The sequence below is a fragment of the Haliotis rubra genome, unplaced genomic scaffold (assembly GCF_003918875.1).
Source record: "Haliotis rubra isolate DU_JTF1 unplaced genomic scaffold, ASM391887v1 Scf1584, whole genome shotgun sequence".
NCBI lineage: Eukaryota > Metazoa > Mollusca > Gastropoda > Lepetellida > Haliotidae > Haliotis > Haliotis rubra.
In genome coordinates this window covers 60,804-87,660 of record NW_025765541.1, presented here as the reverse complement: position 1 = coordinate 87,660, position 26,857 = coordinate 60,804, and the positions used below count along the sequence as shown (strand labels likewise).

At 43.0% G+C, this 26,857-nt stretch overlaps 1 protein-coding gene across 1 annotated transcript in view; it reads right to left on the bottom strand.

Moving 5' to 3' along the window:
* The window catches only part of LOC124271198 (dynein axonemal heavy chain 8-like), a gene marked incomplete at its 5' end in the record, with an annotated part of 107,967 nt that overhangs the window by 21,122 nt on the left and 59,988 nt on the right, over positions 1–26,857 (bottom strand). Inside the window, 14 exon segments of the mRNA XM_046706279.1 lie at positions 44–117; positions 1,340–1,542; positions 2,352–2,470; positions 3,157–3,278; positions 4,544–4,734; positions 4,935–5,049; positions 13,395–13,533; positions 14,664–14,768; positions 15,742–15,830; positions 16,241–16,334; positions 17,960–18,115; positions 18,847–19,002; positions 24,308–24,476; positions 26,385–26,512. Coding sequence (XP_046562235.1) covers positions 44–117; positions 1,340–1,542; positions 2,352–2,470; positions 3,157–3,278; positions 4,544–4,734; positions 4,935–5,049; positions 13,395–13,533; positions 14,664–14,768; positions 15,742–15,830; positions 16,241–16,334; positions 17,960–18,115; positions 18,847–19,002; positions 24,308–24,476; positions 26,385–26,512 — 1,860 coding nt within the window.

Sequence of the window (26,857 nt, the reverse complement as noted above, 5' to 3'; positions counted from 1 at the left end):
ATTCTCTATGTAAAGATAACTCAGACAGAGATCTTTAACGTACATTCTGCATGAATTGATTGACAAGCTTCCTGGCATGAACCTCTTGACCCTGTCCCATTGAAATGGCACGGAAATCTGAAATTTAACAAAATATATGGTCCGAACCAAAATTATCTCAAATGTTATCACTAAACAAACCTGAGACAATTTTCTAAAAACAGCGTGGAAGTATTTTCTATATTAAGGTATTTACCCTGGCACATTTTTTCATGAGTCTTCTGGACTCTCCTCAAAAATAGTCCAGGGTTGACCACTGTGATCTACATGGCTCTGTCTGTCTTTCCCAAGAATTACAATGATGACATAGCTTCCTGCATGTTATTAAGCTTTATGCTTTGGCTTAATATACATGATAAAATACAGAGTGACCCCTCCCATGTTCCCAAAATAACACCTTTTCTTCTTTTACATATAAGCTTCAAGACTCAAGACTTTGCTTATATTGTGTCATGGCTTTGTTGCACAAGATCCATAGTAAGCACTTTAAATAAGCACAGACAATGAACAAAAGTTAATCCCTGAAATGATACTCAAAAGCCAAAATATACTGAAATCTAACATACCACACAACAATGACATCATAGGGAGAAACATGCATTCCAAAATTCAGTTCCCTCGGTCAGCCAATTACAGGAGGTTAAAGAATATGGAATACACCCTACTATTACCTGCACCAAATGGCAGAGTAGGCAATAAATAGCTTTTTCAGATTTCTTGAATAGATTCAGGTGTTTTTGTCTGTAGCATATGAAGATTCTGCTTCATTGTTACAGTATTATCTGAGTAAAATATGTTTACAGTAACAGGAAATGCAGTTTGTGATAATTTAAGAGCATGGTGCAAAGGTGTAAGACAGTTCAAAGCTCAAACATTCCAAAACAACATGTGTATGTGTTGGGTCCCAAGAACTACACATATGACAAATACCAGTACATTTTGAAACAAAATGGCAGAGAAATGACCACATATTCATATGGGTAAAGTGCACTTGTCTAAACAAGGTTAAAATTTAAAACAGAGTGAACACATATGGAAAGCTTTACTTCTAATTATATTTTTTTTATGAAGCTTTGAGCAAAAACTTGTAAAAGTAATCCCATAAATAGCTTTTTCACAACCTCTTGAACACTTTCAGTAGACATTGTTAGTGAGAACAAATTTGTGAAGTTTCTACTTTGTTGCTTAACTGATTTCTTAGATGATTATTACAATAAACATGATCTGGTGAAGAATTTGTTTTCATGATATCACTACAAGGTACAGTTACATAGTTAGGATAGGGAGACACTTCACTCACCAACTTGCAGCTTCTTTGCCAGGTACTCGATCTGGTTAGTTGGATCAGAGCCCATGGATAGGAGGCAAATGAGGGGGACGGAGGGTTCGCTCTCCCCCCACGTAGCCTCTAGGTTCAGTATCACAGACTCAGCATACCGGGCTCCCATTGAATCACTCACATACTTCCTGGCTTGGGCAATGGTACGATCTGGACACCACGACCTACAATCACAATGTCATGAGAATCAAAATTATAATGATATATCCAAAATCAAATTTGGTGAATGAATTTGTTTCATTTGACAGTTGTATGTGTCCTGTTCTACTTCCATTTGAAACTGGTTAGAAAATATCCCTCGTTTGGATTATCTCAACTTTGTTAACCTAACCTAGGTCTTCTACATAATGATGATTCAGATTTCATAACAGGAAGTGATAAAAGCATATATTCCATGTACATATAACAATAACAATGAGTTGATCGTATTGTCAAATATGGCTGAGGATCTCACTTACCAAACCAGCAAATGTCAAAAATGTGTAACAAAAACAAAATCACAATATTGTATGACAGGTCTGTTAAGTTAACAAGACACCATACATTTGATAATACGTTAACTACCATGATAGCCCAAAGTACCCTGGTGCTTTACAACCTACCTAAACACATGTTATTACCATGTTTTCGTAACGTAAGAGTCTAGTCAATCAATTAAAATTATACACTTATTTAGTGTAGATATCCTGCGATAAAGGGCTGTTCAATAGCTTGTTGAGTCATTGGCACTGATTAGTACTTGTAGGCTTTGCTGAACAAAGGGGTTTTCAGAAATGATTGAAAAGAGCTTAGTTCATTTGTTGATCGGAGTTCCGGTGGTAAATTATTCCACAGATGTGGTCCAGATGTCTCAAAGGCAGGATCTCCATGTTTTATTTAAACAGGATTTGAATGTTTGAATGTTGAATGATTAATAATGTGCATGCCACTATTGGCCTGCAAGTTACAAGATGTCAATATATGTGGAACATACCTTATGAGCATCAGTTTACGGAAGGCATCTAGTGAGGAGCTGTAGCCATCAGGCATCTGCTCTTCCTCAGGAGTGTCAGAGTCAAACCAAGACTTCCAGCCTTTTTCATTCCTTGGAACCTGGAAAAATAATAATTAGTTCGTTTGTTGTTTAACACACATAGTCCAACAACTCCAGCTAAATGACGGTAGCCTGTAAGTAATCTTGACCATACAAAGTAATCATTAATATTATGAGCAACGATCCATGCTGTCTGGGTATATCACCAAAGTCATTGAACCTGATCACCTGATCTATCATGTTCACACAGCATTTGTTGCTAGGGACCACTAATGTACCTGTGTCTCTAAAATAGATTTGACAGAGATATACCCTGTATCAAATGGGTTGAATACTGTGACAGAGCTCCTGGTCCACTGACCCTACTGCCTGGAGTGAATGACAGGGGAGTCATGACTTCTGTCTGTCTATCATTCTGTTCTATATATAAGTGGCATAGTAGTTTATTATTGATTTTATTATGTGAACACTATAATCCAATTGTGGCAAACAAAAAATTGGCAAAAGATAATATGATCATTGGTGCCAAACAACAAACTATATTTCAAATTATCTGGTAAAATGTTCCTTGATTGCATGATTGTCTCTTCACAATAATACATCTTTGTGCATCTTCAGTATATACACAAATTGTTCCCATTGCTTAGCTACTCTTCTGTCTGGTGCCCATTTGTGCATGAAAAGTGAATACATGCATGTTCTAATAACACCCCCATGTTGTGACAGATTTAGTAATTAGACGCACCTGATTAAGAATCTCAGAGAACTGCTGTAGGGAACTTAGCTGCACCAGGTTTAGCCATGTCATGTCAGATATCCACTTGCAGGGCTTGGGCTGAACAGCATTTAGATTAAGAGCAGCCCCACCTTTCAACAATCAATTACAACTTTTAGAACAGTAATCGCTGTAAACAAACAGGGATTGGTCTTACATCAAGTGAGGTAAACTTCAGTTCAGAAGACTTTCTGTCCACATAATGATATGTAATAGGTGACAAATTTAAAAAAATCCTGTTACAGTTAGCATTTATTAGACGCAGTAATCAATGTTGTTATGTGTAATTTTCCCTGATGACAAACTGGAACACGCAATCACATTGACACATGGTACTGTGCACTATCGGTGATTAAGTAAGTTGTGACTGGCATGATTACTTTCATAATTACCTCAAATTGAATGAAACAGAAACTACACAAAAATAGGTATTTGAGAGTGTTTTGTTTTACTTTTTATATCAGTATTCTTTGCTGCAAGCCTTGAAATTTGGTGTTAAATAACAAAGAATTGTTAGGAATTTTACATGTATACTTTCAGTAAGGTTAATATTTTCAAGTCCCTAAATTTCAAAACATTCAATAAATCATGACATTGCTTGTGTCATATGACAACATATTATCGAGGGGAAAGTTGACATCTTGTGACTATTGTGAAAGTAAAGAATATACGGAAAAATACTGCATAAAAAATAACATCTCTCATTAGACCTTGTTCACGAATATCTGGACAGAGGATAGATGATAACCGCAGTTGTCCATTTTTCTGTAGGTAGACTCAATTTACCCCATCCTTTATCAGTAGCCATAATGTGATGGAACCCAACTACCACACCCTTTTGTCAGTAACCTTTCATGAGGGGTGGTGGGGTAGCCTAATGGTCACGCTGAAGACCCGGGTTCGATTCCCCACATGTCTACAATGTGTGAAACCCATTTCTGGTGTCCCACACCTTGATATTGCTGGAATATTGCTAAAAGCAGCGTAAAACCCAACTCACTAACTCACTCAAGAGCATGAAATCAGCAACGAACTACAATACCTCTTCTGGAACTGAGTTCTGATGAAATTACACTAAAATCACTGCCTTCTACAAATGACCATACAAGAAACTTAACTGAAGTTATATGACTTCAATTCTGTCCGGCTATAGAGGGGCAGGGTTGGGGATGTACAGGGGAGGGATTTCTTCTAGTTACAACACTGAGTTTTTTTGTGTACTGGCAACAACATGGCAAGTTCAGTACTGGTGACTGGTTAGTTTCAATCATGACAGAAAAGTGAAATTGCAATGGACTAGGATGGTAAATAAATACCCTGTAAATGTGGTTTTACATCAAAGGCAGGTATGGCTTACCTTTGATGAATGTCTGAAACTCCTCATTTCTCACTTTGCCATGCTGTATATCTATCTTCAGGGTCATCAACAAGGTGAACAGGAATTTGTGTTCCTCATACAACCCACGGCATGTGTAACGAAAGGCTTCAAACGTCAAGTAATCAATGATAGTGTGGATTCTCTTAGAAGGAACAGGACTCTTCTCAGATCTGAAAGGATGAAACAAGAGAGCTGTGATATGTAAAAGTTTGGAAAGGCTATTATATGTCATGATGCTTGGGTGCTTTATTATTACTGGCCTCTTCACTGAAACATCAAAGATGCCCAAGAACTGATTGAGAGGAAACTAGAACATGCAGTTGCTATTACGTGGTGGAATAATGGCTGATAAACAACAACTGTAACTGACCTGGCCATGGAAATGTCAAAGATGCCCAGGAACTGGTTGAGGGAGATCTGATACATGCAGTTGATGATACTCATGTCACAAATCAGGAAGTACAGGTTACTTCCCCTGTTCGCCACTGAAACAATCAAAAACATCTATGCATGGCAACTGCAACTATACATGACCGATCAGAAACATTAGATGATGAGATCGGCCTACCTTTAGAATATAGCAACACAAACTTTAAAAATACGTCATAATACCCTTTTACGTAATGTAATGTGATTTTGTTCGAAAGCACGTTCTCGAAACAATGCCCTATGACGCCTGCATGGCAACACGGTTGTCTGGCTCAGCGAGTGCGTATAAGCTCCGCTCACTGGTGTTTCATCTCTACGAGCTATGTCATTGCATAAGCCCAACAATGTTGAGAGTTTCCAGTAGTTGTATACCAGCGGATGCTCAATGTTTTGCAAGCACCAGTTTGAAATATTTTTCTTTTTTCACTAATACACTCATATTTTACTTGTATTACGGGGTGCTGAGGTGTTATGTTTTGTGTATTATTGTATTTTGCATTTTTTAAATTTACATATATATTTTTGTCATTCAGTAATTTGCACCATTACATAGAAAGTTTTTTATTAGTATTTTATTTTCGAAGCAGTAATAATGCATTTCACTGGACACGTCAGTCATGTTTGTGCCGGCTCGGTCAATGCATTCTATTTATTTGGATTAATCAAGGGGTTAGGGTTAGGGCTAGGGTTTAGGGTTCAGGGTTTAGGGTTAGGTACATGTCCGGTGTAATGTGAGTACCATTTGTTGTTTTTCCTTTTGCATTTTAATACTGCGTGTTCAGTCAATGCATTCTATTTATTAGGATAATTTCAAGGGATTAGGGTTAGGGTTAGGGTTAGGGTTAGGGCTGAGGGTTTAGGGTTTAGGTTTAGGGTTAGGGTTAGGGTTAGGGTTAAGGACCTAATCCAATATAATAGGTACATGTCCGGTGTAATACGTAAATACCATTTGTTGTTTTTCCTTTTGCATTTTAATACTTTTTTTCACACAAAAGCAGGAAACCAAACACGTCAAAAGTACACTATGAAATGGTTTAATGTAGAATTTTGGGCTAATGGAAATTGGCCTGGAATTTGCACTGAAGCCTCTTTCACGCGCAACATTTGTTCAGTAATGATTCGAAGGCTAACTAACCCTCGTGCCGTCACTACACATGCTCATGTCTCCCTCGTTCCTTAGTGCGATCCACATTATCCTTACACTGTTCCCTACATCACTTTTCTGTCACAAAATCACCGATTTATATAAAAGCGCGTCATTCATGCATGCACCGTGAAATCTACGTGTGACGCCTGACGTCAACAACCCTTTTCAGTTTGAGGCATATCGGCTCATTCCACGCCACATGTTATCTTGTAGATTACGGAATGGGACGAGTGTGCCAAATGGCATCGGGTCCATTCGGCAGGTGTCCGTAGATTAAAATCACGAGACACCAAGTCTACCCGTAACCTTCGTAATTGTCCGTGACCTATTCGACTCTTTCCGTTCATTTCCGTGACGTCACAGGAATGACTTGATAAATTGCACATTGTGCAACAGTGTGGGCGTAGCTCAGTCGGTTAGCTGTCAAGCTAACAATCCTTTGAAAGGTCGCTCTTTTCAGAGATGATCGTCCTTGGGGTACATATTATGCATAAACACAGACTCCCAAAGACCGGAGGCCAGGGAGGAGGGAATTCTGTCCAAGCACACACAAAATATAGCGATCATTATCATGGAAAAAAAATTGAACAGACGCCATAACACTCACCTGTCACTTTCGACCCAGTTTGCAGCTTCGAGAGGCATTATGGGAGGGGAACTGACAGGGAGGATTTGTGCTCAAAGACGACCTCTAGCATAATGAGACATTGCACGTGAGTGCTGAATGTCAGTGAAATCCGACCCACTAAGTGGCTTCTTCGTGAGAGCACCGTGGGGAAAACAAAATACCACTCACGAGCGATGCTCGTAACTCCTTAGAGAATCGAAGGGGGTACAGGTTCTCTGAGTGCTCAGTAGCAGACATGTCAATAATGGAATCATTGTACAGGGCGTCAACACAAACCAATAAACCAAGACTCACTTGGTCAGGGTGGCAGGACACTGTCCACTGGAAACGTGCGACCAAAGCTTCGCATCGATTGCGTGAATGTGTATCGAGCTGATAATGGCGTATAAAAGTGCTTGGCGGCTCCAAATAGCGGCAGAGCAGATCTCTTCAATGGGGAGTGCGCTGCAAAAGCTTTTGATGCGGCTACTGCCCTGACCGAGTGAGCCTTCAACCCCTCAGGGGAGGCTTGCCCTTAGCCTGATAAGCGGCACAAATATTATAACAAGCCAGCGACAAAGTTTGCTTGCTGCGGCTGGCAGACCAGCCTTCCGCCATCCGTAACAACAGAACAGCTGGGTACCCGTGACGATCCCCTGCGTTCGTTTGATATAGACTTTGGCGTCTTACGGACATCCAGCGGTGAGTGCTTCGTAGGAGTGGTCCCGATGTGGAAGGCTGGGTAAGAGTAGGAAGTTCGATAGGAGCTGTCACATGGAAGCGTGATCGACCTTCGGGTCGGTAAGTATCTGGGAGGTGAATGCTGACACGATCCGTGTGAAACACAGTCAGCGCCCGGGTCGGACGCATATAGCATGTATATCGCCGACTCTTCGACCAGATGTTACCGCCACCAGAAACACAGCTTTCCAGGTCAACAACTGAATGGAAATAGCCGATAGGTGTGAAAGTGGGACGGACAGCCAATCGAAAGCCGCGATCGACAAATCCCAGAGGTGGACTGGTTCAGCCTGAGAGCAGGTCGAATCCGTTCAGCCAGCTAAAAGCTATGCGAGAGGGTGCTGCCCCCAGAAAGAGCACCATCGACAGGGGTGTGAAAAGTGGAAATAGCGGTGAGGTAGCCACATTTAATGGTCGAAGCCGCCAGGCCTTCTTCCAAACGAGCTTGCAAAAACTCCAATACCGGACTAAATCCGCGGAAAAGGGATCTGCAATGCCCCTATCTGAACACCAGCAGCCAGCATAAGCGGGACCACCTATCCTCATACTGAACGTTTGTCGAATCCCTACCGAAGCCAGAATTGTGTCTGCAACTGCTGCAGGAATTCCAGCGTGCCTCCTCGAGGGTTAGACCTGACAGAGGCCAAGCCACCCACTGAATCCGTGGGATTTGGGTGGGGGCTCCGCTCTGGAGTGAGAATGTCCGGTACGCAAAGGTAATAGAACAGGAGGCTGAGCCAGAAACCCGAGAATTACCGGAAACCAGCTCTGTGACGGCCCAAAGCGGTGCCAGTAAGCACAAGTAGCCGAGCTGGCTGGGTGGACAGCTGTGAAAGGACACGGGGAATGAGTGGTAACGGCGGGGAGCGTTGCAGAGCACTTTGCCCGTCCAATCCAGCAGGAAAGGCGTCGCAGCCAACAGCCCTCTGGTCCGGTATCCGAGAGCAGAACATCGGGTGTCTGTCGTGCGCCCGGGACGCAGAAACAGATCCACCTCGAATCGACCCGCGACAACTGGGAGATTACTGTGAATATCTGCCTGTCGAGCATCCACTTTCGTCGCGGGGCCAGGATCCGGCCGAGAGGCGCGCATCTGCTGCGACGTTCTCTCCAGCCCGGGGAGATAAACAGGGAGTACCTGACAATCGTGACTGGTCGCTCCAGAGGAGAAAGTCCCACGCTTCCCGGAGGGCGCTGGGGACACCGCGGCTCCTGCTTCAGGATGTGCGACATGGCCGCCTGGTTGTCTAACTGAAGACGGACTACCTGGCCACGGACATGCTTTCTCTGGCCTTCGACCTCAACCGCATACAGCTCTCAGCTCCAACACGCTGATGTGAAGAGTGAGCCGCTTCGGACCAGAGTCCGAAGCCGACAGACTGCCCAGAACGCCCCCCAGCCCGTGAGGGACGCATCTGTCTGAACTGTGAGAGCTGGCGCCGGGATTTCCAAGGGGAACCCCTGGTGAGATTCCCGACATTTGTCCCACCCACTGAAGGTGAGGTGTCAACCACTTCGGGGGACTGTGAGACTGCGCTCAGATCCTCCTGCGGTGTGAGTCCACAGCCCAGCCAAAGCTTGCTGTATGGGACGATCCTCAGCAGCCCGCCACACTACAGAGATCGTCGCCGCCATATGGTCCAGTAGACGGAGCCAAGTCCGTGCTGGTGCCTGGGGCTGGGAGAGGAATGAAGATACCATCTCCGAACTCTGGTGACCCGGTCGGGCTTACTGGGCGAAACGAGATCCTTGTTCGCTTGAATCGCTACAGCCCAAGAAAACCAAGTCCTGGGTGGGTACCAGGTCGGATTTCTTGAGGTTGATGATCCACCCCAGTCGAAGTTAGAATGTCTATCACTGTGTGAGTAGCATCTTGACTTCGCTGGCTGTGTTAGTGCTCGAGCAACCAGTCGCCTAGGTAAGGGTAACAACGCCTTCCTTGCTTGGCGAGCTAGGGTAGCTGGGACTAACATGAGCTTGGTGAACACCCTTAGGGCAGTCGATATGCCGAAGGGGAGCACCCTGAATTGTAATACATCCCGTCGTGAAGAGAACCGAGGTACTGCTTGAACGAGGGATGTATGGGTACATGCAGATCACGCGATCCTTTTAGGTCGATTGGCGGAGCCAATCGCCGGGCTGAACAGATGAGATCACCGGCGCCCAGTGTCTCCATCTTGAAGGATGGTACTGAGCATGCGATTCAACCCCTTGAGGTTGAGAATCGGACGGAACCCGCCGCTCTTTCTTCGGGACGAGGAAAATGCGTGGAGTAAAATCCCGCCTGTTCCTCTCCCGGTGGAATCGCCGATTCGCGGACTTGTCCAGCAGAGCCTGAACTGCGGCGCAATATGTCCGCCCTGGCTTGGCATGACGGCACCGGAGTGCGTCGTATGCCGGTGAAGTCGGGCGGACCACGCTTCCACAGTGGGAGATGGCCTATGCTGACCGTGGCCAGCACCTAAGCGTTGTTGGTAGCCTTCTCCCATTCCGGCAGGAATAGAGAAGCGACCTCCCACTGATATGGGGTAGGAGTCGCTGCGTCGTGGACCCTAGTAGCGGAGCTGACTGGGTGTGACACACGGCTTGAGCGGCAGCCTGTTGGGTTAACGGAGGTCGGGCAGACCTCCCAGCGCCCGCTGAAAAGGCTGGGAGCTAGTCGAGGACTGCTCCTTGCCCCCACCCTTGGCGGACCTACTCCTCCGCCTACCCCTACCAAGCGGCGAAGCCAGCCGGCAGACTTCGGGTGTAGGCTGCACCCGGCGGAGGAAGGTGGCACGGAGCTGCGAGACACCCAGCGGGTGCTCCAACAAGGCCTTAGAATCCTTGAAGGAGGTAGCTGCAGCGGCAGCCTCCCGGTATGACCTGCTGTGCCCGGGAAAGAGGGTCGCCCCAGGCGAGAAAGGGAGAGCCAGCAAGGTCTGCTGTGTTGCTGCCCGAGTACCTAGACGTCGACAGCCACAGCCTGCGCATCCCCATGACTCGCGCGACATCACCGTCGACGCAGCAGACCGCAAGAAGAGTCGCGAGGTGAGCCTGAACTTCCGACAGCTGACGGATTAGCCGACGACATCGCGGCGACCGTCGCCAGCATGCCCCTCCGCCTCCAGGGCCGACCTCTGTATCGAGGAGAGTGGAGGCCTCATGGACCACCACCCGCACCTGCTGCATCGCTAAGTTCGGTAGACCTCCTCGTAGGTCCGTGCAGCGTGCATGAGGGGATTTCAGCGAGGGCAAAAGGTGGAGGCGCCCTTGCCGAGCAGCGGCCGGAGCTGCCCGAGGAAGCCGAGCCTCCCCAGAGGCTTAATGGAAGTGAAAACACACTCGTCCACGATCGGAACGATACGAACAGAATCCTCCCCAAGCTGGTAGCGCCAATACGAGTTCAGGTAAGTCAAACCTGACTCGGGTACCAGACAAGAGGGATCGACCCACGTCCAGCGACCAACGATGGCAGAATGCGGAGCTGCGTCTGTGAGGGTTGCCTAGGGGCAAACGCCTCACCAGGCAAGCGGAACTCAGTCCGAAGTCCACCGCGCAACCAGCAGGCACCGCTGACCTGGGGTAGGCCCTCGGCAATTCTCTGCGGACCTCCGCATAAGGCGGAAGCAAAAGCGAAGCTGCCGTCATGCTCCTCGACCTCCCGAAGCTCCATTGCCTCGGCGTCGAGCCCGAAGTCAGAGGCTGGGTCTCCCTCCGTAAGAGGACCCTAACCCCGACCCGGTGGACTGCCTAAGCGCTGGGCACCACAGGAAGGGAGGAACAGACCGACTGCTCCACGCCAGCGCCAGCCGGCGTCGTGGACCCCGGTCCCGAGGCGCAGGAGGCAGGCCAGGCAGAACTGGTGCCTCCGGCTCTCATGGGCGCGGTGTGCGCAGGGACCGGAATACCAGGAATACTCAACGGCCCAAAGCGCCAAGCTCGAGGGGACTGGGAGCACCTCCCTCTCGGGCAGCCGAAGCGTCCCGACCCGAAGCCAGAGGCAACGGATCGACAGACGCCTCAAGGCTGAGGATCTAGCCGAGCCCGGGCGATCCCACCCCGGACTCTCCGCCCCCGTCCGAGTGGAGCGAGGAACTCCTGGCGGAGACCTCCAACCGACTCGAGCGAAGGACTTCATTGAGTCCATCTGCTTCTGAAACATCGACTCCATTAGAGACATGTCAAAACCACTCGAAGTGGTAGGAGAGGGGAAGGAGCCGCGGGATTTTTTTCCTTTTGGGCGCCGTTTAGATTTTGGCGGGGAACCTGCGTCAGGTCCCCTCCCCGCCTCGCATCTCAGCGGTAAAACAGGGTGTCGACCGCCTCTTCTGTGCCCGGGAAAAAGGCCAGACAAATTGAACATGTATCAGCCACATGGCCCGTCTTCTCCAGACAGGCCACGCGTTAGAGTGACTGTCAGCCGGGGAATACTTCCCCACAGACCGAACAACAGGTAAAGCCTGAAACAAACACGTAAACATGTTAGTTAACTTGTGGCCAGAAGCAGAGAAACACGTAGAAAACATTGAAAAATAATGTGAAGGTTACCACGGAAAAGTAATAGTTGGTTTTAAAACGCAATATTACGACCACGCGCACGCGCTAAACTTCCCGCCATGGCAGAGCAAACTTGCGTAAACCACGGAAAGTTTCGCGTGTTTGATAAAATAATACAAAGTCACAATTATGAAACAACCACTGTAAAGGCTTTACTGTTATTGTTTTAGACAAATAAAAACCAAACATACAGGTGGTGTCTCAGACATCTTAAAATACAGTTCACTGTGCGGCTCATGAAAGGTAATCACAACGAGCGTCTGTTCAGGGCGTGACAGCAGAAGGAATGATGATACGGGTCTAGGAGCCTACCCAGTTGGTGCGCATGCGCTAAGGGAGGTAACTCCGTGAGGTAGGGTCCGTATAATAAGTAAAAGAGTTTATTTATTGTACAATCTTTTTATTCAAAAAACATTGATACAACTGTCACAGGACATTTTACAGCGGAAAATGCATAATAAGTGGTTGCTTGTCTTAATGACACGTGACCTATGGCAGAGATCGTCCTCACGAGAAGTTGTGGTGCTGTATTCTAAAGGTGCTCCATCAGATCTAAAATGTCATCACTCAATTATTTTTAAATCTGCTTCTGATGGGAAGGAGAACATTTTTACCAAACATCTGTGAGATGCTGCAGTTAATATTTGATTCCTCATAAATGCTTTGTTTTTTTGTTTAACACTGCACTTGGGAAAATACCAGCTATTTACCATTCTGCACCATATGATAGGATCCAAGCTGTCACTAACACAGTAAGCCTGATTTTCCCATACAGGGGTGGAAATAAGTTTAAAATTGCTAGTGTACTCCGGTACAGTGGCACATGTAAAGTCACTTGCCCTGATTATTTTCCCACTATACCAACCGTTTTCTTGCTGATTTTTTAAATAAACAACATAATAAACATTGGAAAGTCAACTGGACACCGGTACAGTGTGATATACAAATGTGCTTGCCCGACAGAAAAAAACACTGGACTCGGACGTCGGGCAATGGGTTATTTCCACCCCTGCCATATTGGCACTTACAATATACATGGGCTGCTGAATAAGTGACCTGATTTTGCATGTGTTTTATGTCACACCATGCTCAGACTGTCACCCACTGTTCTATTTGTTCATAAAGAAATGAACATGGGTTTGGATACAAAATCATATTTTGTAAAAACAGGTGCACATGGCTCTTTGGTTTCTGTCAGCGTCTCTTTTTGGACAGTATACAACTTTGCACATGATAGCTAGTGCCAAGTCAGTTTGTCTAATGTAAAAGGCATCACTAAGACTATGAGACTTCCATTCCTTCACAAATATATTATCACAGTTCGACTGCAGGAGAAGCTGGTGAAGAAATGAAATTGATAAGCAAACCTGGCCTGAATTCTTCTCTAGCTTCATTGATCTTGATTTCCGTCTCGGCGGCCACTGTCAGCTTTTCACTGACCTCAGCAGCAGTGATCTTTGTGACTGACAGCACTTCTATGAGAGACTCATCATCTACCAGAGAGCCCTGAAGGATGCAACTCATTCATAAGCACTTGTATGAGAGACCCATAATCTACTAGAGAGTCAGTAGGACACAACTCATTTAGAAACACCTATATAAGAGATTTGTCATCTACCAGAAAGCCCTGTAGGATACAACTCATTTATAAGAACTTGTATGACAGACTAATAATCTACTAGAGAGCCCAGTAGGATACAACTTATTAATAAGCACCACTGAAAGACTTAAACTCGTCAGGCGATGGGGTAGCCTAATGGTTAAAGCATCCGCTCATCAAGCTTGTAAGCGCCAAATCGTGTTTTCGGTGATTTTACGTTCGCCTCACTGGGTATGTGTAGAAAATCTGTAGGGCAAGGGAGGTCACTCTAATCCAAGCACGTTTTCCCCGTGAATGCAAGTCAAGCCATGCGTGTGCCTAAAACTTCGGTAAATATTTACTTTATTAATTAACCAGCTCCTGTTTCCTTCATGGTTCAATGCACATTCTATCTCTTATTCATTCACATAAGTTTAAAGCTGGTAATATTTCATTTAATAGTGAAAATTGTAATTTCTCTCGGCCACATGGTTTTTTTATTTCTTACCTCTTGCAACTGCAAGTGACTTTTACCAGCAAGTAAAGGATGTTTGTCAGCTACCTGAGTGCTGGTCCTCTTGTACATGTAGAATGGGAGGTGACCTTACAGAACACTAAGTAAAGGATGTTGTCAGCTACCTGAGTGCTGGTCCTCTTGTACATGTAGAATGGGAGGTGACCTTACAGAACACTAAGTAAAGGATGTTGTCAGCTACCTGAGTGCTGGTCCTCATGTACATGTAGAATGGGAGGTGACCTTACAGAGCACTAAGTAAAGGATGTTGTCAGCTACCTGAGTCCTGGACCTCTTGTACATGTAGAATGGGAGGTGACCTTACAGAGCACTAAGTAAAGAATGTTGTCTGCTACCTGAGTGCTGGTCCTTTTGTACATGATGGATGGGAGATGAATTTACAGAGCACTAAGTAAAGGATGTTGTCAGCTACCAGTGTGCTGGTCCTTTTGTACATGTAGGATGTGAGACAAGGTACAATAGAACAAGTTGGAATATCTGTTTTGTTACTTATTGAGTTTTAAGCATACTAAGTAAAGCTACCTTTGTGCTTGTTAACTTGAACAGTAGATTATCCTCCAGTTCCTGCATCTTACGTTTGTTCGCCGTCACATCAACCAAGAGTTGTGCTCGCTCAGCTTCCAGTTCCTGTAGCAGAAACAGGTAACACCACAGTGGTAAAAAACAATATAAATGGTCAAAATAGGATCACTATTTTGCCTGATTACTCTTTGTAAAGGGAATATATATTCTCTAATTACATTATCTCTAGCCAATGCATATATCTCACGACGTATCATCTTTAGGGTCTGCTAAGATATCAGTCAAGGGAGGATCCATTGACTCCATGACTATGTTATTTGAATTTTTTTCAATTTCAAAGTCTATGTTACCTGTAAGCATCAACGAGCATGCGATCTGTAGGCATGATAAGCTCAAAGACCACATGAAAACTCTAAAGTCAACTGAGAGAACCAAGTTCAGGGCTTATTGTAAGGTACCATTACATCACTTTCGAAGTTTCCTGAAGCCATCATCAGCTTCACGACTATGTTAGCTGCAGGCATCACAAGCTCCATTACAACACTATTTATAGGCATCATCAGCTTCACAACTATGTCCTCTGCAGGCATCACAAGCTCCATAAATAGGACGTCAGTAGGCAGATTCAGTACCATGACATCTTTAAAATTGATACACACACTCTTTATTGCAAGTGCACATATTTCTCTGCATTTTTTCTAAATTATGACAGATTAAGATTCTACGGTGTTGAATTGTGACAAACACAGTTAAACTTGTTCCATGTTTGTCAAGAGCACACTTAGAGATATTTGTTTTTAACTAATGCTACACTTCTTATATACAGTAGGGTATAAACATGTGAATACACTTAATGCACAAAATGAATTTTGGGATTCAGAAATGAATAGGATACTAAGAAGATTATCATTATCAATGAAAAGGAAGGCAACAAGTACATATTATCTTTTACAAAATCTGATGATAGATCAAAATTATACTTCTAATTGGTACAATTTGGATTCTAAAGGGCACACCTAAACATTTTCAAGAGTGTTTAAATACCAGCAGCATAAGACATTTCTATGAGTGTTCTTACACTCTTCTCAGTGAGGATAACTCTGCCCAGGAGCTGGTCTTCCAGACCCTTCATGGTGACAGTGAAGTCAATGATGGAGGTTTTTTGCACTCACCTGCAACATCAGACAAACAAATTAGTACCAATATATAATGTACTGTAAATAACATACATCACTGCAAGTGATGTGTTTTGTTCACTGCAGCATTGTGACAGCAGCCTGCAAATAATTGAGTCTGTCCCAGATAATCCAGCGCCTGATGTTACGAACAATGATCCACACCATTACAATATGATCATTTGATAAACCAACTGACTCCGTCGTCAAGAACAGGTTGCTGGGTACCTTTATTCTTTACCTTTAGTCATCTTGTACATTACAATTAAAACATTGATATTCACTTGCTAGATAATGGTATGAGAAAAAACATCTTCTTGTCATGTGTAAAATGTATGACTAAAAAAAATAGGTTCTTGTTCCACCTGTATTTCAACACAACACTATATTTGTAACAATTACTTACTTCAGGAGTGTATGATGGATTGGGAAGCTTTGTGGTGATGTAGAGATAAAATCCTTTCATCACATCAACTTCCTTGTCCCCAACCTTCACCTGAAACATGCACAGTATTCTCAGCATCAGTAACGGACACTAAGCTGATGGTTCAAGGCAAGTGAAAAGCTGGTGGAACTAATTGTTTTCTCCTAAAATCTAGTATTTTTACATAAACCTCCAGTACAACATGAGCTGCAGAACAGTTCGAAATATGACCAGTGGCATCTTCTGTGTCAACTGTCAACAATACATTTGCTTCATGTATGCCTTTACTTCCACAATAGGAAAATAAATAAAGCATTTTGCACACATGTAAGTTCAAGAAAAGATAAAAAAGAATTCCATGTTAAAGAAAATAATTTAATTTACCAGAGACCATATAATATTCATCTATTATATGGTCTCTGATTATGCTGAACAAAAGATAAGGGTAAATTAAATTTTAGTTCTCATCCAAATGTGATCTCATATCAACTAAAATATTAATCTTTTGATGCATTAAATCAAGCATTGTAATATTATAAAATAAAAACAAAAAAATCATTTCAACAGACATTAGAATAATGGCTATTATTTATCTTTTACAGTGCTTTGTCTCAGTCTTTGAAACATGAAGCAGTACATTTGTATTCTGTAATGTGAAAAGCAGTACCTTACAACATCAACAACTGCAAATGGATTTGGTAATATAGATATCCTTTAATTTAAAGAAGTACATAAAATCTAAATCTCACAACATGAAAACCCCTGAATAGTTATTTGATCATTTATCCTCAGCATATATCTACTGTTACTCATTGACCAATATTCAGCTCTTCATTTCCCAATCATTTTAACATTCATCTTATGGCTTTGCATGTCACTGTAAGTAGGACCAACAACGAGGAAGGAAGAATCATAAAATTTAGCTTTATATTCCAGCATCGAATGCAGTCAAAGTCCTCTGAATTTAGAAAAATATGAACTTTCAAAGACAATCCAAATTCTGCACAAAGTAATTATTTCTCACCAATGCTTCATTCCAAGGGCACTCAGTTTGGAATCTATGATAAATCTCTTAGTCATCAATGTTTCAGCTATATCATGGAGGTGTGTAATTAATCTGACACTCTTCTCTGGGATGGTGTAATGGATCGATATAGTTGTGTCCCCCTGGAAAGTTCGATCCCTCTTCCAATCATGCCAGAGACTTCAAGAGACAGTACTTCTTGTTCATTACCAAGCACAATGCTTGGACCAATACAGTATACAGTTTGGGACATCTCAGTGAGCTTGCACCATGAAGTGCTTCGCTTTAAAAGTGCAAATAATCTTGAATAGGACATTAAACCTTCTCACCTCACCTCTCTCCGGGGCTACTAAATAGTATACATGTGCAACTGACTATGCAGCCTATAGGTTGTACTTTTAGTGAGGTCAGATGCTTTAATCATCTGATGCTCAGCACAATAAACTATTACAACATGAACTGATAAGTATAAGGGTATAGCCTCTTTAAGACATTTCATGTTTTAAATTCAATACCTTACTCTTGTAATTTGTCTTTCATACATCCTTACGATTGTCAGATTGTCATGTTAATGGCCTCAAGTAGAAAATCAATTTAAAATAAATGTCATACTTATTAAACATTTACATTTAGTTAACATGTCACACAAAATGCTTCCTATGTGTGGACATACCTTGAAAGTAGATCCAGATTTGATGAAGTTCTTCTCAAGAACATTATCTAGGGCAGGGTCAAGGTCTTCCTCCACATCCTCCAACAACAGAGGTCGCCCCAAGGACAGTGCATCTTCTAAATGAGTTCGGAAATATTTGTGATTGAGGGACGTCACCTGTAGGAGTAATCAGTCTGAGCAACATATTGATTTCATTGTGTTTAAAACAAAAATTAACTGGAAAATATATACGTTGTGGCTGCATTTCATATTGTAAATACTTTATGTGCCCTTTAGTTTAGTAATGAAGAAACAAAGAAAATTATTAGCAGCATGAACACTGGACTGCAGATGAGAGGGACAATGGAGACCATGGATGGTCCAGTCAACTTTGTTGTCTCTGATCCGCTGCACAAAGTTGCATCCCTTGAGTAACACAGAAATCTATAATCCTCGGTTGGATCAACCTGATCATGTCCCTAGATTTGTCCTAACTATCCAGCTAAATGGCTGCAGTCTGTAAATAATATATTCCTGGCCACACAATTTGTTGTTCTGACAAACTATCAAGAAAGTCTGACCATGTATGGGTCCAATCATCTCTTTTGAAAAGTATAGGTTTTGGGGACCAATTCCAATCCAAAATCCCTTTGAGGCTATACATCTAAGAAATCGTTCACTTTCAATTACACATCCAATCACCAATTAAAGCAATACTGTCTAAAGCGGTACACAACTTGTGTTCTTTTTCTGGAGTGGTTTGTGCAAAAATCCAGTCTTTCAAGAATTTTCATGCTGAACATAGGTCAGTGAGGTTCATACTGAGTTACAATGCCAGGAAGTGGAATGTGAAAACAACTCAGGAAAACAGAAGAAACCACTGCTTGTCTTGCTACAGCTGAACTTGCCTGCAGGTCATGATCTTTCTCCCTGTTTTTGATCCAGCTCTTGCCCTGTCCCTGTGGATCAATCAGCAGTGGGTAGCGGGTGGCCTTTGTTGTGATGATGCCGTTCTGTACTGACAGGTCATCATTGGGCAAACCCTGGATATTCCACTCTCCAATCTGAAAAAAGAATATTCAGGAGTATTTTGTTCCACCAAAAATCAATATAGTTTTGTAGTGGTAACTATTTGTCTGGGGCATGATATTTCACGGCTATATTTCATCTCTATTACCTAATTAAAACTGTTATTTAGACAACAACTGATACCAAATTGAAATTTAGACAAAGTTTCTTATACATATAATCACAAACATCCCTTACATCTTGTTGTAAATAATAAGGGCATTTGTAATGTGTTAATTCTGCACCACAGAGGGGCACGCTCAAAGCGCCCAAACAATCTGATTAGTATTACCCTGTATAACCCAAGCTGCCTGTGAGGTGCTAGAAGGTTAGTAGTCACATGACTTATCCCACCAGGTACCCATTTTCTGCTGGGTGAACAGAGGCAAGTTTGAACAAACTTAACCAAACCTGAAGAGGTTTTCAATTCTTCGAAGAGAGTCGTCCTTGGAGTACATATTAAGCATTTTCCAAGCTGAAAATGTCCTGTGACAGTTGTATCAATGTTTTTTGAATAAAAAGATTGTACAATAAATAAACTCTTTTATTTATTATACGGCCCCTACCTCACGGAGTTACCTCCCGTTACGCATGCGCACCAACTGGGTAAGCTCCTAGACCCGTATCATCATTCCTTCTGCTGAATATATCAGTGAAAAGAATTGCGGGAGGTGGGAGGCCCTACCCAAAGATCTACTCTCTTGAAGAATTGAAAACCCTTCAGGTTTGGTTAATTCTTCTTCACAGAGATCGCCCTTGGGGTAATATTATGCATAAACACAGACTCCCAAAGACCGGAGGCCAGGGAGGAGGGAATTCTGTCCAAGCACACACAAAATATAGCGATCGTATCATGGAAAAAAATTGAACAGACGCCATAACACTCACCTGTCACTTGTCCCAGTTGCGCTTCCGCGAGAGGCATTATGGGAGGGGAACTGACAGGGAGGATTTGTGCTCAAAGACGACCTCCATACGTTTAGCATAGGCAATCGCACATGTACGAATGTCAACAAAACCCCACCCACCTAGTGTCGATTAGTGAGCACCGTAGGGAGGAATGTCAATACCGCTCACAATCGACTAATTACTCCTGAGAGAATCGAAAGGGGGTAGTTTAACTCACAGTAGCAGACATGTCAATAATACGCAATTATTGTACAGCAGCGTCAATAAACAAACCAATAAACCAAGACTCACTCGGTCAGGGTGGCAGGACACTGTCCACTGGAGAACAGAACGCCAAAAGCTCGCACGATTACGGGAATGTGTATCGAGCTGGTAATGCCGTATAAACGTGCTTGGCCGGCTCCAAATAGCGGCAGAGCAGATCTCTTCAATGGGGAGTGCCGATGCAAAAGCTTTTGATGCGGCTACTGCCCTGACCGAAGTGAGCCTTCAACCCCTCAGGGGAGGCTTGCCCTTAGCCTGATAAGCCGCACAAATACCGCGAAACCAGCCAGCGAGACAAAGTCTGCTTGCTCGCTGGCAGACCAGCCTTCCCACCACCGTAACAGAACAGCTGGGTACCCGGGTACCGGCATTCCCCGCGCTTCGCTTTGATATAGACTTTGAGCGCCTTACGGACATCCAACGGGTGAGTGCTCGTAGGAGTGGTCCCCGATGTGGAAGGCTGGGTAAGAGGAAGTTCGATAGGAGCTGTCACATGGAAAGCGATCGACCTTCGGTCGGTAAGTATCTGGGAGGCTTAATGCTGACACGATCAGTGTGAAACACAGTCAGCCGGTCGGACGACATAGCATGTAAATCCCGACCCTACGCCCAGATGTTACCGCCACCAGAAAACAGCCGCCCAAGTTAACAACTGAATGGAAATAGCCGATAGGTGTGAGAAAGTAGGACAGCCAATCGAGCACGCATTGACTAATCCCAAGGTGGACTGGTTCGCCTGAGAGCAGGTCGAATCGTTCCGCCGCCAGCAAGAAAGCGCTGTGACGAGGGTGCTGCCCCAGAAGAGCACCATCGACAGGGGTGTGAAAAGTGGAAATAGCGGTGGAGTAGCCACGAATGGTCGGCCGCCAGGCCTTCTTCCAAACGAAGCTTGCAAAACTCCAATACTGGACTAAATCCGCAGAAAAGGGATCTGCAATCCCCTATCTGAACACCAGCACGCATAGCGGGACCACCTATCCTCGCACTGAACGTTTGTCGAATCCCGGCCGGCCAGAATTGTGTCTGCAACTGCTGCAGGAATTTCGTGCCTCGAGGCTAGACCTGACAGAGGCCAAGCCACCCACTGAACTGTGGATTTGGGTGGGCCCGCTCTGAGTGAGAATGTCCGGGTCGTGAAAGGTAATAGAACAGGAGGCTGAGCCAGAAACCTCAGAATTACCGAAACCAGCTCTGTGACGGCCTAAAGCGGTGCCAGTAGCACAAGCAGCCGAGCTGGCTGGGTGGACAGCTGTGAAAGGACACGGGGAATGAGTGGTAACGGTGGGAACGCCCAGAGCACTTTGCCCGTCCAATCCAGCAGGAAGGCGCTGGCAGCCAACGCCCTGGGTCCGGGTATTCGAGCAGAACACGGGTGTCTGATGCGTCCCGCCGACGCAAACAGATCCACCTGGAACGAATCTGCATAACCGGGGAGATTACTCTGAAAATCTGCCTGTCGAGCATCCATTGCAGCGGGCCAGGATCCGGGCGAGAGAGCACATCTGCTCGCGACGCGTTCCAGCCCCGGAGATAAACAGGGAGTACCTGACAGTCGCACTGGTCGCACCAGAGGAGAAAGTCCCACGCCTCCGGAGGGAGCGCTGGGGACACCGTGTCGCCCTGCTTCAGGATGTACAACATGGCCGCCTGGTTGTCCAACTGAAGACGGACTACCTGGCCACGGACATGCTCTCTGAAGCGCGAAAACCAACCGCACAGCTCTCAGTTCCAACACGCTGATGTGAAGGCGGGCTTCGGCTTCGGACCAGAGTCCAGACGCCGACAGACTGCCCACAACACCCCCCCAGCCCGTGAGGGACGCATCGGTCTGAACTGTGAGAGCTGGCGTCGGGATTTCCAAGGGGATCCCCCTGGTGAGATTCCCGACATTTGTCCACCACTGAAGGTGAGGTGTCAACCACTCGGGGACTGTGAGACTGCGCTCCAGATCCTCCGTGTGAGCCCACAGCCGAGCCAAAGCTTGCTGTATAGGGCGCATCCTCAACCGCCCCCGCCACACTACAGAGATCGTCTGGGTGGAATTTATGTTAAAAAAGACAAAACAGTATCATAAATTTAAATTTAAGTTCAAACAACTTACTCGCAACGGGCTGTTGACCCATTACTGTTAGATCATGAAACAAGATTATGACGTCATTATGGAGCGTGAAGTCATTTGACAACAGAATTGATAATGGCCCGTAGTTGAGGAATCAGCCGGTCGCTCATTTCTGTAACTAGAGGGCGGTTTCATCATAATTTCGGCCATTTTATCTATAATACTATGATCAATTCATCAATGTTAGATTTAGTCTGTGTGCACATAATAAACCTGTGTAGTTTGAAAAGGGAACTACTTTTTCTGGCGATGGTGTAAGTTCAAGGAGTGATATGATTAACCTTTGACCTAGAGGAACTTTGACCTGGTTTAAATAATGAATTTCTTTCACGAAAAAACAGCGTAAAACGAGTTGAATTAGAATGGGGATAACTGTACTGTGTTTGACGAATTGGGGACGTATACCGGTGGTTATATAGTTCAGGGTTTCAGATTGTCATCGGCCTTCGGTCATAGTCCGATAACATTTTCAAATGACCGACTACTTTCTTATTAATTAGGACAGTCGGGCCGATCGATAATTTCGATGTTATTTTCACATATTGGACCTAATAAATTACGAACATTATCATTTACAAATTCATCAAAAGCTAACCACGAAATCTTGATCATGTTTCCGCGGCGTGTATGTATAATTTACGCATCCATTTTTTATCAAAATAAGCTGCCAAATGTACATGTAATGGATTGCGCGATTGGCTGCTATTTTAAGCACTGGACAATCAGAAACGGGGTTTCCCGACCCCACCCCCATGTAACAATTTTTCGTGGAAATCATTAAACAAATTGAATAAACTAATGAATAAAATCAACAATAGCATTCATAAAAGTTGTCAAACGTACATATAAAATTACTATTTCCATCTTTTTGTGCGATCATGTAATGTAAGTCAAGTCACTGACAAGTGACATCTCGGCTTTCGCCGCCTCAATCTTCACGCTTGGATACGATGTTTAATGCGAAAATATATGCATGAAGCATTTTTGTCACAGGTCATAACCTAGCACGATACGTCCAATAAGTTCCATAATTTACGTATAGATAGCGATTTCGTGCTTAATATGTTCAGAATAGCATCATTTTACCCAAAACTTTCATCTAAATCTAAAAGTTTTCATTTACGAGGACGGTATCGATTGCCGTAATATGATTGGCTGCCTTATGTCACGTGTCTGATTTTGACCAATCATGACCCTTATAGCAGACTGTGGCGAAAAAGCGTCATTAGAAACCAATCTTTATCCAATAAAATCGCTTCTTACAACTGTGAAAATACTCTCAGCAAAGGTATAGTGATATTGTTGATGTTCAGAGCTTTTGAACGATACCCGCCATCAAACGATTCGCCTCGCATGTTATGCATACGAAGCTTCGAAAACGGAGGTATTTTCCGTTGTTGTGTCATTTTACCGAGCGGAAAGCCACTGATATTAGGAAATAGGCAACCATACATATTATTTAAGAAATCTTTATATAATAATTTTCTGAAAAAGAAAAAGGCACGGGGATGTTATGACATGTCACAAATGGAAAAAAATCGCCATAGTTTTTGCTTCATTTGTGATATTTCTGGACATTATAAATGCTTGCATTTTCATTAAAAATTCAATTTATTTAAGTTGTAGTTGTATTATTTGAAAAATATTAGAAAAATAAATTTCATATTTATCAACAGTGGGATTTGATCTTTTAATTTTGCTGTATATCTAGAGTCCAAGTTGCAACATTAAATGTCATTAACAATTTAGTTATATGATGGCATTGGGATTTAAAAAATGTCAAAAAGAGCTTTAGGTCAATGGCCTATAGCCAGACACCCACTCAGGACATTTGTCCTACTGATTTTTATAGGCTTCAAAATCACTGTAGTTATCCCCTAAATATATAGAGTGTCAGCTGTGATTTAGATGGGATACAGACGTGCTGTAGGTTGGATATATACATGCTGTAGATACAAAGATCCAAACGTGATGTAAATACAATAAAGACGTTATATAGCTGTACTTACAGTAGCGGTGTCAACCAGCATGGAGGTGACATTCAAGTCGTGAGTGAATGGAATCTTCCTCTTGTACATCTCTTTCTGCCAGTTGGTCAGCAGTTTGGTGCGGAATTCTTGGTTGAATGGCCCTGAGTAGGAAAGAAAGCCTGTGCACAGAACCACATCCCCGACAAGTCTGAAAGAACAGGTTATGAACAGATATATTAATTAGCATTAGGTATATCATCAAGCAAACTCTCCCAGGGACATGCAAGTGCTAGTTATATTCATATGTGAAATAACTGTAGGTGTTAAATCTGTCCATGTTTTAGGATTTCTGTACTGTTTTACAAGATGCCTTAATGGACTAAATGGAGAATGTGGAATGAAAACTGATAGTCATGGTTTGTGCTGGCTAAGAAGGTTGATAATCGGAAATGTCATTGACAAGAAGAATTATGAATGATTATCGATATGAAAAATGTTACGTTGATAATACCATGAATAACTATTGCTTTGAAATAAAGTTGTAATTTGCTCATACAATATTTTGCCGTCGTAATCCATACCTAAACATGTCATCACTCACCAGTGATGTCAAATATGAATACATGACACGTTTTATGGATACAACTTCTTTTTTATTCTTTACACAATGTTTCAGAGCTAATTCTCTCTCCTTCATCAGGTGAATGCAGACTCAGTACAAAGAGTGAATATGTATCTAGATTAAAACATGTTTACACAATGCAAGGAGGGAGAATGTACAAAGATAACAATATAATTACAAAGCCAATTAGATTGGATTAATGCACAAAGATAACAATGTATTGTAATGACAAATCCAAGAGTGGGGGTGGGGTGTCTTGATGTACAAAGATAACAACATAATTACTATGTTGTTATCTTTCTACATCAACACACCCCACGTGTCATGTATTCATGTTCTAAACTTCTAAATGCCTTTCAAAAACTTGATGTGAAATATGTCAATTCCTTTCAGACATTTTTTTAGTTTTGCTCAAAGTTACTTGATAAGACTACCATCTACTCAATTCATGGCCAAATATAGGTTCAGACTAGTAGATTCGAAAGTATTTGGCAAAGACTTTTATACCCATTCTGGTTATAAAAAAACCAACTTGTCCGTAAAACATAGGCAAAACCTATATCCCCTGCATCAGTTCACGGCAGTTCAAGTTGTCAAGCTTCTAAGATTTTATTAATGGTTTGGCAAACACGTAACCTGACAAAAGTTGGAAATCAGTTGTAGAAATCATAATTCACAACCTACAAATCACGAAAATTAATTGGTTAGCATCATTTCTTGTTTTTCAGTTATATTTGAGTAAATTATGTTACAACAAAATACTTACTTCCGCACCTTATGTTTGGTCTAAAAGGACACTGAACTCAAATGTTATCACTTTTATAACTAAATAATTAGTAAGTATAGTCCATTTAGCTCAAAAGCTGACCGATGAATTGCAATCTAACTCAAAAACTAAAAAACATAAAATATGGCTGCCCCTTTCTCTGCACTCCTCCCTCGTAACAAATAGTGAACTGTGTCAAAATTTTAATGATAGTTTGTTAAACAACTTTTTAATTTTAGGACATAAATTCTGCAAACAAATCACAGAGTTGGTCTGATGTTTTGATTATGATCAGCGTTTCATTTAGTATTATATGTTTATTAGCTTTTGAGTTAGATTGCAGTTCATCGGTCCGCTTTTGAGCCAAACGGACTATAGTAAAATCTTCAAGGAAACAGTACTATCTCAGATTTGTGTTAGTGTTCAGTCATGGAAGCACTTTTCAAGCACTTTGTAAAACACTTGTCACTGACCAAGATTGAATTCTGGCATTTTTCTAGTTTGAATAACCTCTGTACTTATAATACTGCCTGCCACTTCAAAATAAGACTAAAGGCAAAGTAGTTTCGTATTCAATGTTCAAATTAAGGGGTCCTTGAGTTTCTGAATGCTGAAGTACTTAGAACCTTGAGAACAAAAACCTTTAGCTACTAATATTAGGGATAGAACATGGACACCTCTACTTTTTAATTCTATTCAAACATTCTAACTCTATACAAGTGACTTGCCTGTCAATTTGAGCCTTGAACTCTTTGCTTTGAGATGTCCATCTGGTCTTTTCTCCTCCAAGACCTCCAATAAGAGTTGAGGCTGCAACCATTCTCCTTCGACATGACTCCGCATCATCCATCAGTTCCTATATTCCAACAACAAATAACATCATTAACCATTCAGATTCAATATAGTATCGTTTTAAAACTGTAATTCTGACATTTACGTTCAACTCCAAAAAAACCAACCCATACATATTTTTAAATTGTCCACTGATGTAATATATTACTAGTCAATAATAACAAGCAGAGTGCTATTTGTACAGGTATAAAATACATTTTAAAAACATTTTTTACTCATACAGTAGGTTATATCATTACTTGTCAATAATTACTGGTTAAGTGCAATCTCAGTTATCAGTTGAGTCTCTCTATAGGAGTTAGAGTAGGACATGGTGGTAACAAACTCCCACTGATGGCTGAATGTTTTC